The 12,952-nt window shown below is 40.9% G+C and overlaps 1 protein-coding gene across 2 annotated transcripts; it reads left to right on the top strand.

The window, feature by feature from the left end:
• Nucleotides 1-324: 324 nt before the first annotated feature.
• Nucleotides 325-11,563, top strand: LOC143109527 (spermatogenesis-associated protein 20-like). Of its 2 annotated transcripts, none has more exons than XR_012983888.1 (5): nucleotides 325-1,621; nucleotides 1,759-1,889; nucleotides 6,966-7,325; nucleotides 8,019-8,135; nucleotides 10,556-11,563. XR_012983888.1 is itself a non-coding variant. In XM_076272289.1 (5 exons), exons 2-5 carry the CDS (start codon nucleotides 1,767-1,769, stop codon nucleotides 10,640-10,642), a joined length of 390 nt encoding a protein of 129 aa, XP_076128404.1. In that variant the 5' UTR covers nucleotides 325-1,621; nucleotides 1,759-1,766; the 3' UTR covers nucleotides 10,643-11,563. The 2 variants fall into 2 exon arrangements, 1 of the variants encoding a protein (XP_076128404.1); XM_076272289.1 differs by having other exon boundaries at nucleotides 6,966-7,070; nucleotides 8,061-8,135.
• Nucleotides 11,564-12,952: the final 1,389 nt, after the last annotated feature.

Below are 12,952 nucleotides of genomic sequence, written 5' to 3'. Positions count from 1 at the left end.
ATGTGCCTGTTGCAGATGAACAGGCATTGTTCACAGACATTCAAAAGCCTGTATATCTTTTTTCTGTTGACTCCACTGCCGAATGTTTTGAGAAATGTTGCCTTTTGTGTTCTATTAAATAATTTGGTAATTTAGAGGGGGGGGGGGGGTTATGTAGAGGGTGGCAGATTATGTAGTTTTTTTTTTTTTTTCCTGTGCTGGATCTTTTGATACATGTTGTGTTATGTTTTTTTCTATTCAATAATTTTGTTCATTTTACACTGGGGTGGGGGGGGGGGGGGGGGGGGGCAATTCTATGGTGGAAAATGCCCTTTTTTGCCCCTCTGAAAATATAATATGTATTTGTGAAATTGCAGAATTTCAACACTTGAACAGGGACAGATATCCCATGTAGGATTTTGCAAGGGATCTTTCACCACATTCTGAAACTACACTTCCTCCCCTTTCCAATGACACCCCACTTGTGAAATTCTATGGTGGAAAATTGGATATTTAGCCCCTCTAAAAACAGTATATATTTTGTGAAATTGCAGAATTTCAACACTTGAACAGGGACAGATAGCCCATGAAGGATTTTGCAAGGGATCTTTCACCACATTCTGAAACTACACTTCCTCCCCTTTCCAATGACACCCCACTTGTGAAATTCTATGGTGGAAAATGCCCTTTTTTGCCCCTCTGAAAATATAATATGTATTTGTGAAATTGCAGAATTTCAACACTTGAACAGGGACAAATATCCCATGAAGGATTTTGCAAGGGATCTTTCACCACATTCTGAAACTACACTTCCTCCCCTTTCCAATGACACCCCACTTGTGAAATTCTATAGTGGAAAATGCCCTTTTTTGCCCCTCTGAAAACGTTTCATTTTCGCTATCATTGCGAGAATAGGCTACAATATGGAAAATGTTCCCTTTCAGTCTGATCGCTCCAAACATGTATGGGATTTCCTTACCTTTCCAAGAAGTTTTGTGAAAATTGTTCCGGTAGCTTTTGCGATATTGTTGACAGCCCTACCTCACCGCAGTAGGGTGCAGTAAATGGAAGCTTTTGATAGCGCACGCCACTAACGAAAAACGGAAAATCACCAGGACAAACCACTCAGGGGTGTAGGCTACTCTGGAACCATAGGTCACTAATTTGTGCGTTATTTACGTTTGATTACATTTCAGATACGTGTTGGTTTCCTGTAGGCCTAGTATAGCGCTTTATTCTTTCTGTATTTTTCTATGTCCGAATATTGGGGGGGACATTTTGGTCATATTTGAATATTGGGGGGGGGACACGTCCCCCTCAATGTCTATGGTGACTACGGCCCTGTGTCATACTATGTTTGAGTAGATAAACTTGCAGTAGCTTGTAACACTAGCGAGTAGCCATAGTTTTTATTTTCCTCATACTGTCTTTCTGTGGTATGTGCTGTAGTGGCAGGGGAACAGAGAGGCGCTAGAGTCCAGTGGGGAGAGAGCACTAGAGGCCCTCAGGAAGGGAACCACCATTGCAGCTAATGAAGGTCCCTCAGGCCCTGATGTTGCCAACAGATGTTTCCAACAGTTGGCTCATTCCTATGATGAAGACTATGAAGGATTTAGAGAAGCACCTAAGTTCCCTTCACCAGGTAACCAAGTTATTAAAAATAGCTACATTATATCAGCATGTTTTATTTGTTCAGTCCCAGATAGTGACAATTTGAAGGAAACTGAGCAGACGTTTGACTGCAGGCACTGATGGCACATGAATTCTCCTACTTCACAGTGAATCTGATGTTCCTGATGTCATTCTGGGTGGAGAACCGCACTACCTCTGAGGGCGTGGAGGCCTTGGAGATGGCCTTGCACACTCTTCGTATGATGGCACTCGGGGGCGTCCATGACCACGTGGCACAGGTAATCAAAACATCACATGGATCACAACATGTACAGTTCACTAATCTGAAATGTAAGGTGAAGTATTACAACAACTACAAAAAAGACAGCAAATTTAAACTCAGGGCAGACGTACCATCAGACACTCATACATACAGTCAAAGCATAAAAGTCCATTTTAAAATGAGAAGGGTGTGACATTTTTGCCTTTTCATACTTAATGAGTTTACCCACAGTTTGATTATTTGTCATTTTTGTCAATTTAGGAAACCAAAACTAACTTGCCAGCAGATGGGGCAAGAGTAGCACTTGCAAAATCTAAAAAGCACCCACCAAGTGATAGAAGAGAGAACCAGCACAAGTATGGTATTGCAATGATTTAGGCAATGACATAATGCGTAAGTCTTATTGGACTGGATCATCTTTATTTGTTTCAAGATTATGCCCCACTCTTCTGCTCTCCACTCTCCACCTTTTTAAAAGGCATCCTTTATATCTTACACGTTTGTCACCATAATATGATCTGTGGTACTAGTGGATAAAATGAAAACTATGTGCAGTCTTAATCTTCTAGATACTGTTTCATAATGAACACAACACAATTTTTTTGAGCCACACTACTGAGATTTGCTGAGATGATGCTATGCATATTACCTCACCTTATGCTACTGTTCAAATGTTTGGGGTCACTTTATAATCTCCTTGTTTTGAAGAAAAAGCCACATTTTCTGGCCATTAAAATAGCACCTGATCAATCAGTAGTATGGTGTAGACATGAATGTTGCAAGTGACCATTGTAACAGGAATGGTTGATTCTTAATGCAATATATGTACAGTAGGTGTAAGTGTACAGAGGCCTTTTATTAGCTACCATCCATCCTATGTTCCAAAGGCGCACTCTGTCTGCTAATACAAAGCCTCACTCAGAAAAGAAAAGAGAAAAAAATCATCATTTTTTTGCGTTCTCACACGCTCCCCCGTAATGATAAAGTAACAGGTCTCCTCTGTTGTCACACGAAGGCATTTAACGGGTTCACGTCTCTGCAATCTTTCAAGAGTAAACATGCAAGGTCAGGTGTATTATCTTTGCTACAAACTATTCTAGCTATTATTGCCAAGGGTAGACCATTCAGAAAGGATACCACTAATGGTAGGGTCTGAGGTTGATAAATGACCACTTACAGTTAGCATTCCATTGACCCCATTCATTTGGACGTCACTTTGACATCTAATAATTTTACATCTAACGCGTTTTAAGCCTTTATGTGACCACAGTTTATTTCCAAAGAAATAAAACATCGTACGACTGATACCTTACCTTGTATCTCACTCTATGACCCCGTAATAAATGGTTTTCTAAATTGTATTTATTACGGGCTTTTTCATTTAAAGCTATAGAGAATTAGAAAGTATTCGGAAAAAAAAAAAATATTAAGTGATGTTTTGTTGGATTAGCACTATGTTGGAACAAATTACCTTCCAAAAGCTGCACTTTAACTCAAAGCACGTTCTTAATATTCTGGGTGTGGGCTAGATGAGTGACTGTGTGACAGTCTGTTGTTCAATGTCACGTCTATGTCACCAAACTGAGCTTGTGATATAAACGATGCCCAGGAAACTGGTTCAAATAGGCTTCACTTCTCTCCATTGAAGTTGTATGACTGCGAGATTTAATCTTTGCTATGTATCTCCAATCTTTGCTAGCTACTGTATTTCTTAACCAGTGGCAGTTACTAGTGTGCTTATGAACTGACCAAGCAGCAGAGCTGCACAAGCATCCTTTTAACCCTTTCCCTTATAATAATAATAATAATAATGCATTTTATATACAGTATAAAGTGCCTTTCAAGACACCTAAGATTGCTTATGCTGTGATTGAAGCACTGTGGCTCTACTGTAAGCTCTAATTTTAAAGATGTATTCAAGAGTGTTTTAAACTAAGTAGCATCTGCTAGATATTGTGAACAATGCAAGCTAACAAAAGCACAGTTTAGCAACTAACATTAATTTGCAACCAAGAAACATGCCACGAACATTGCCTGAAGCAAGGCTGAATGTCTCAAAAAAATGTCTCATATTAGTATAGCGGGTAAATCCCCCCCCCCCCCCCTTGCCCTTCTCAAACCCGCTTACCAATTGGCTTGTTTTCACACAGAAGAAAAGTGTGTATCACACTACATTGCAGGTGCAGTGTTTGCTGATTCAACTTTAGCGTTTATCTTGTGTGTAAATGGGGCTCAAGTTTAGAATTTTAAAAGGCTAACTAACTGTTCATTAGATAAGCCTTTTGTAATTATGTTTGCACAGCTGAAACTGTTGCCCTCATTAAAGAAGCAATACGACTGTCCTTCTTTAGATGAATTGAGTATCTGGAGCATAATTTGTTGTGGGTTCGATTAAAAGCACAAAATGGCCAGAAACAAAGAACTTTCTTCTTTCTTCTGAAACTTTCTTTTTGCTCTGAGAAATGAAGGACGTTCCATGTGAGAAAGAGCCTAGAAACGGAACATCTCATACATCGCTGTGTGCTACTCCCTCCACAGAAAAGCATAAACTGGAAAGGATTTGGGAGGCCCCAGTGAACAAATGCTTGACATTAGTCTGTCCAGTGAAAAACAGACATATCACAGGTCCTCAACTGGCAGCTTTGGTAAATAGTACCAAAACACCAGTGTTAACAGAAGAGGTGACTTCAGGATGCCAATCTTCTAGACAGAGAAAAAAAACCCTATATCTCAGACTAGCCAAAAAGAGAAAAGTAAAGAAAAGATGAAGATTGGTAAAAGAAGACAGGAAAAATTTTTTATACACGGACAAAGCTCTGCTGTTCTGATCACAAAGAAGAACATTAGTGACCAACCAGATGCTGGAGAAGTGTCAAGCATGGTGGAGGGAATGGTCTGGTTGTGCTTTGGTGGCAGTAAAATGGAAACTATACTGAGTAAAAGGAATCTTGAAGAAAGAAGGCTTTCACTCTGATTTGCAGTGCCATGCCTCACCCTGTGGACGTGTTTGATTGGAGACAATTTCATCCAAAAAGTGGTCAAAACATAGCTCAAAACTATGCAGGAAACATGTAGGGAAGAAGCAGTCAGCTGCTATTCTGTCTATAGTAGAGTGGTATAGACATTTTTAAGTGACCCCAAACTTTTGAACGGCAGTACAATTTGATGTTCTAGTAGTCACTTAGCTGGAGCTCCTATTCATGTTTTGCGGATGCACTTGGGCACATCTTCAGTGATGCTCATTGGGTGTCTCGGGTCCTGCAACATCATACCCAGTCAGGGACCATCACTCTCCAAATTGCATTACAGTAGCAGTGATCCACAGATCAATCCTCTTGATCCAGAAGCAACTGGACCCTCTCTTTGCGGCCTCAGAGGTGGATGTGATGACTCCTCTTTTTTCTATCTCTGTGATGCCAAGCAGTACAAATGCTCTGCAGAGCGAGCGACTCACAAAGACTCTGCAACCCACTCATACAGGCTTGCAGCTAGCTCGCCATCCCTGTCTCCACCATTGGCCCAGAAGATTCTGCTACTTTGTATGCTTTCTCTTGAATGCTTCCTCCATGTGGTCCTCTCAGGTTCTGTCAGTTTCCTGTCAGTTTCACCATAACCAGTTGTTTTGAAGCATTGCTCTCAGAGGATGAGATGTTGTCGGGGCTAGGAATATGGATAGAGCTAGCAATGCACCAATACCACTATTTTTAGACCGAGTATGAGTAATACTTACTGTACATATGGGTACTTTGCGATATGAGTTATCAATAAGGCAGTATTTCTATCATATATGAGTATGAGTATATTCACACCGATACAATATTCGATACCAGTATTGGTGCAACCCTAGATAGGGCTTTTCTACCACTCTGCTGCTGGGATCATGCTGGGATCATGATAGCAACCCTCTCCCTGGGCTTTCAGGCAGCTCCTCTTCAGTGCTGGTGAATGGAAGCTTCAGAATGTTGCTGCATTGTTACTGCATTGTTAAGACTCTACGACAAGCTGAGCCACCTGCGAAGGTAGATGGTGATTTTTCTTTCCAAGGTCTTTCACTGCTCTAATATCTGTACTTGATACAGCATCATGATACAGAGACCAGAGAATGTGAGGCTGTATGCCATGTTGCTAAATCCAGGATTTGAATCTTTCAGGCAGGTTTGACTTATTCACCTGAACAAGCCAAGCTTTGAGCTCCTTGGTTGATGTCGGAATGAATCTCAGAGGCTGCAGTTGAAGACTGTACTCAGCATCTTCACTGGCTTCCTAGATCTAGGTGGGATTTAAGGGCCATCCAGGGTGAAGTGAGCTTTAAAGGTTGTATCAGCGATGGCGGGGTAACGTCACTTCTGTTGACGTTCAAACAAACAAAAAAAGCTCGCTACTCCCTCCCCCTCCCTCCCGTGCAATTGAAACTCTCCTGAACACGCATCTCGTTGGTTATTGGTTGGAACACTTTATTTTGGCAACACTTGTTGTTAGCAATTGTTTTTGTGTGCAGATCTCAGAGCCTAGGCTGCCTACAGGGACACATTTTTTTAACGGCCTGCTTATGGGGCAGGCAGCTAGCGGATCGTTAGGAAAGATTAGATGAATGTGATCATTTATGTTTGGTCCTTTTTTGGGCCTGCAATCACTGATACAACCTTTAAAGATGGCTAGAGAACTTATGACTTATGATTGCATAGAAGTGTGGAGTGTGTGGATAGTACTATTTTTTAAGTAAACACAGATGAGAACAAGGAACATATTTTTAATGGCTTTGATGATTGTTTTTCAGGCTCATAAGTATTATGCATTAAATAGCTTGAAGACAATTACACTTGAATTGTTTGAACTGTGATGAGATCTTATCAATTTAACATATTTAATCATTTCACAATGATAGAATGTGAAATATTGTCCTTGTTACCCCCAATGCAAGGGTATTATATTATAGTATTACAGTACTATACACCATCTATAAAAGTTCTAGATTTTTTAAACTTTGACTGATGTTTTCTCCTATTTTACTTTCATTTTGTACTTTCAATAAGACTCTCCCTCCATCTCTTGTGCTTTCTCTCTCCCTCCCCTTCCTTCTCTGTTTTCTCAGGGTTTTCACCGTTACTCCACAGATTCCTCTTGGCATGTGCCCCACTTTGAGAAGATGTTGTACGACCAGGCCCAGCTGGCGGTGGCCTACATCACAGCTTACCAGGTGTGTTTGTTTATGTGCATCTGTATGTGTCTTCATTCTGGATAGTCATAGATCACAACCTAGACTAACACACTTATTCAGCATAAAGCTTGAAGGTTCATTTTATTGGGTGGGAAGGGAATGCCCCAGTTTGTTTGTTTTCCAAGCATTCATTCTCCGCTATACACTTTTTAAAAATAATGTATTGTATTCTTTGGTAAGAAGTAGGGTTTTCTAAGGGCATATCATATTAGCTTATAACATTTGACTTGAAAGGTGAAAGTAATTGTGGTGAATAATTACTTAATATTAATCTTAGACTGGCAAACTTCAGGAAAAACTCAGGAATCAGGTTTATTCTGTTTACAAGCTGAGAGGGTACAAAAAAAAGGTCTATGGTCTATGTAGGCCTAGCCCAGGCCTGAAAGGCCTAGGTTGGCCTGTAGCCAACTCCTCCTCTCTTCCGCTACATCCTTAGTCTGACAATCCAAAATCTAAAATCTGACAAACCTTGCAGTTTAGTTACTTTTTAAATGCTTTAAACAAAGAAGAAAATGGCGCCAAAAACAATCCCACATGATTGGTTCTCCAGTTGGCATCAGACACACCTACTCACACCCACTTCACACCTATCAATTCTTATCAGAATAGCATGAGGAGAGATATCATATATATCAGAAGTATCACTTATAGAATGTTCCAAACATTCTCACAATCAAATCATTACAATCCTTGTAAGGAGACTATCAGAATGATACCAAACATGAATACATTTACATTTCATGACACATGGATACATTATATCAAGGTAATATCCTTTGTCCTGTGTAACTAACCAGCACATTAGCATTCCATTGGGGGAGGGGATGGTGTCTTTGTTTAAAACCATGAAGGGTTACATGGCTAACTAAAAGTAGTCTTGAAGTTAAATTATTATCCATTTTAACCATAAATGTATTGCTATCAAAGGCTACATTAAGACATATGTCTCTTTGGTTGGGTTGGCCACAGGTGTCCAAGGAACAGTGTTTTGCAGATGTGGCTCGTGACGTGCTGCTCTATGTCTCTCGGGATCTGAGTGACAAGGTGAGCCATCTTCCCCCTCATTAGTGCAGGCGTCTGTTAGCCCCTGCTGACTCGGCACCGTACCACTGGCGACAGATTGCTGAACATCTCCCACATAGCCAAAGCCCCTCGTTTTGAGGTCAACTCATTTCTGTACTGTAGAAGGAACACAATGGCCAAACCATAGTGTGGTGATGAATTGGCCTACCCTTACACGTAGAGGTCACAATTAGACTAACTATATTGGTTATGATTATGTTTTCCATGATTTATAGAGTAATTCTACATTAAGAAAACATGGTAATATAAGGCACATTCACCAGTGATGGTCATTTTTGTTCACTGGAATAATTAATGTCTTATTTTTTATATAGTATAATTGTCATACCAGGTAATCCAGTGGGGAAGGATTATGATTAGAGGCAAGTGTTCTTTTGCTTTTTACGACATAATATGGAAGGACGATAGGAGATTGTCTCTGGTTTTATTTAGTTCTGAATATTTTTTTGTACTGAAGTAAAGATATTCTTTTATAGAGTATATTCTCTATTTACAAAGTGGATTAATACTGTAACATAAGCAATTTAGCACAAAGTAGGTACAGTATTAATGTACTGTAATATAAACAGTGATATGTTAGATATTGTAATGATAAAAAATAAGAGGGTTCCAGGAGCTCCACATATTTGGCCCATGATTTTGCACTTAAGAGAGGCAGTGGGGAGCTGATGGCTTAATATTGCAGATAATATGTATATGAATATTCCTAAAATTAGAGTAGCTTGCTCACTGCCACCCCCAAAGACATGCCTGTGATGATGAATATTGCTCCTTTTTAAATTTCTTAGTTTCTCTTATTAATCTTCTGGTGTCATCTTGGCAACTACAACATGGAAACCATCAAAGATGCCACATTTAGATCAGTATTTTACAAAGCTTTTTGAATAAGGTTGCCATATGCCATTTAAGATGTTTTACTCATTGTCTCTGTAGTTTTGTTCAGTTCTGATCATCTGCCAGTGGAAAAAGCAGACATTTCGCCAAACTGCTTCAAAACCTCAGTGAGAAACATATTAACATAAAAATAACACTTCTAGTATATCATTGTATATGATTAGCTGATTACATCATTTTCAGTTTGGATCAACATTCATTTACTGTGTCTAAGTCCAATTTGAATTCACTGGAATGGTTCCTGACCACAGTGAACACAAGGAATGTGTATTGGTAGAACAAGGCTGATGTGTTGTATGCAGACATTATTCGTTCTAATCTTTGAGTTTGAGCTTTTATCCCTTTGGGTCTTTGCTAGTATTCATATACCTGGTTGTGAACACACCGCACCACTACATTATCACAGTCATTCTATGGTCTAGGACAAACTGTCAAACCCTGCAGTACAGTATACTATAGGGCAGCCGAACTGTCCCTGCATGCATGTATGCTCAGGTCAAATGCATACAGTGTATGTGTGTACTCTTGATTCCACATGACCTATCACACGTATAATCCGGGCGACAAAATCAATAAAATTGATGTCAAAAAGACTATATTTGATTTCATAATGGGCAGAGTGGGCCTAATAGGTTTGCCTGCATGTGAACACACATGTTCCAGAACACGGCCACGTGTCTGCTCTAGTACTTGTTAGTCCACTGCCTGTTGCCCTCCACTTGCTCCCTGTGGCTGCTCACATCCACATTCTATATAGTCTGGCGTACAAGATGAAAAGCATGTTCTTACCATGACCATAACATGACAGAAAATGTCAACTCCATAATTGAACCGACATATTGATACAAATAACAAGAAAATCCCTTGGCAGTTATATTTTAATGATATGGCATCACACTATAGGCCTACTGGTCTAGGGATGAAATCCCCTTGAAAAAGTCAAACATCTTTTCCACTACATTGTCCCCAAATATTCTTCCAAATTTCATCAGTCAGCTGTTTTATGGTTGATATGTGTATGGCAAGTGTGCTGTAGTTATTAGCTCACTAGTTTAGTCAAAAGCATCCATAAATGGCGTTTTACAAACGGAAGTTCGGGAGGAGCGTGACGGAATTTGCCACGCCTCCTTCTTCAATCGGTCAGGTTATTTATTCGCAGTCTACCCGCGGGGGCCAGCCGTGAATAGGTGTAACGGAGAAACAGCCAATCAAATCGAAGCCTTAATCTGACGTGCGCATATCATTATCGTGTCAATTTTCCACCGAAATCGCGGGTTCGAATCGCGACAGAAGCATTCAAAATATATGACGAATATGTAAAAACGAGTAAAAACGAGTATGTAGAAATGTAGAAATGAGTGTAAATGTTGTAAAAACTCTTGAAATACCTTTTAAAATGTGAACAATTCTAAAAGACCTGATTGCTGAGTGTTTGTATTGAGACTGTCTTCTCTCTACCCCTCCCTTTCTCTCCATTTGTCTTACAGATGCAGGGTAAACAAATTGGTCCCCTCTCCATACTGGAAGAGCTTTCCTCCAATATTTTAATGTCCTGTATTTTTTATTTCCCTTAACATGAACTTTGTATTATATTATAAAATAAAGTCTTATAATGTAAAATAAAGTCTTATAATGTATAGTCATATAATGTATATTATAATGTCATCCTTCCTTTATCCATGATTGAGACAGTGTTTAATAGTATATTTTATCTTGTTGATAGGTACTGATGGTGAGATCATTTCAATGTAAAAGTCACAGGCAGAATTTTCATGAAATAAACTTTATTTATGAATAATCATGTACATTAGTTATGGGGTGCTGGTAGCACTCCACCACAGATGGTAACAAGTACAAACAATTCAAGTGAGAATAAAGCAATACTGCTATGAAACTATTTTGGCCCACCACCACCCCCCCTCTACGGAGGACAACTTTATTAGTTTAAACTTACAATTTCACATAAGTGCTTGAATGATTAATGTGGATCATAACAGTAGGCCATTCAAACATTGTATTGCAAGAAAAATCCTGTTATCACTGAAAATGTGTACATAACATTCTAAATAAAAGTGTTTTAAAGTCAATATAAGGTGTTAGAAAAAGGTGCAAGGGCATGCGTGTGTGTGTGTGTGTGTGTGTCTAGTGTAATGTGTGGATGATTCAGTGGATTTAGGGAGATCTGATGGATAAAGTGTGTGTATGTTTCAAGGTGTGTCTGACTGTGTGTGGCTTTGTTGTTGCAGTGTGTAGGGAGATCTGAATGAATGTCTGAGTTGATGGATGATGAAGTGTGTGTGTGTTTGAGGAGTGAGTGATGAATACCTATGACCATCAGAATGTGTGAGGAAGTCTGGTGCATGTACAGTAAGTGTGTAGTGTGGAGGATGCAGTGAGAATGTGAAATACAGGGTTTCTATGGCATAGTAACACTGCAAAAAAAGACTGTAAAACAAAACAATTAAAAGGTGTGTGTGAGAGTGAGAGTTCAAGGCGTGTTTGATTCAGTGTGTACAGAGCAGTAGTGGTGTGGTATGAGAGTGGATGGGTGTGTGTGTGTGTGTGTGTGTGTGTGTGTGTGTGTTTGTGTATGCCGTAGTGTGTTCGAGGAGTTAGCTGGGTAGCTAGTATCATGAGTAAAAGATGACAAAAAACAACCAAACAAAATCAAAAGGTGTGTGTGTGAGAGAGGGAGAGTAGAGTGCTGATGTGTTTGTGTGCGCATTGTGTAGCCGTGGCAGCGCGTGTGTGTGCTGTCCCTGGGTCCGCTGTTGCTGGGCGATACATTGACACTGCTGCTGGCCCTGGGTCTGCTTCTGCTGGACGATACAGCGCCATTGCTGCTGGGCCCTGGGTCTGCTTCTGCTGGACGATACACTGTCGATGCTGCTGGGCCCTGGGTCGGCTGCTGTCAGACGATACACCGCCACTGCAGAACCGGCCGCTGCTGTCAGACGCTACACCGCCACTGCTGCTGGGCTGTGGGTCCACTGCTGCTGGACGATACGTTGCCGATGCTGCTGGGTTCTGGGTCGACCCTGCTGAGCCCGTCTGCATTGCCTGGTCAAGGTGCCACCACAGTCCTTTCTGTCTCCCTCTGTGTTCTCATGGACCTGTACAAATAATTAAATGTCACCATTTATGTACAGTCCTTAAAGCGGGTAACTGAATATGACCACAGCGTTGTGCTAAAACATTTGTTCCTTTTAAGAAGTCTCCTCAGATTTTTTATGAAGGGAAGGCAGCTGGTGGACTCCTCTTGAGGAACCAGGCACTCCTGGGTGGTGGTGGGGGCTGTCCGCTTTGTGCAGCTGAACCTCCACCTGAACTTTCCCTAGGTGGGCTTGGAGGGCTCCTGGATGCTTCCCAGGGAAATAAAGGTCTCAGGTGCAGTGGGGGTGCCAGGTGTGTCGGGGGCCTCAAAATGTAATGACAGTGTCTCCTCATGCACTGTCTGGTCTTATTGTAAATAACAGGGACTGAGCAGCTAAAACATTTGACCTACCATTGAGAGAGTATCCTTTGATTTAGCTCACACAGCTGTATCAGCGCCCGACCCATCATCCTACGCACATCACGCTCTGGGGTCACCTCCTTTCAGTGCCACTGTGTCCCTTGCCTCCATGTACACCCTGTCCACCCTCTTGATCTTCTAGGTAGTGGTCCCCTTCTGGCGGTACTCAAGGGCCAGTTCTGCTGCAGCGGAGGGCCACGGGGTCAGTTGGGAGGACGAGGGCTCAAACCTAAAGGGGGGCAGGGCACAGATGCAACTTTCTACGAGGAAAAGACAAACAATTTAAATCACACCATACAGAATCCATTTTGAAGACACACACAGATCCCTGGAGTTGTAATAATAGCCCATCACTATTAGTTTGATAGTG

Source organism: Alosa pseudoharengus, unplaced genomic scaffold (assembly GCF_046254945.1).
Source record: "Alosa pseudoharengus isolate Yale_2024_CS ecotype anadromous, Long Island Sound unplaced genomic scaffold, YU_APseudo_1.1 YU_APseudo_1.1_scf_7, whole genome shotgun sequence".
NCBI classification, from domain to species: Eukaryota; Metazoa; Chordata; class Actinopteri; order Clupeiformes; family Clupeidae; genus Alosa; species Alosa pseudoharengus.
The sequence above is the reverse complement of the archived record's forward strand: the minus strand, read 5'-3'. Positions and strand labels throughout refer to the sequence as shown.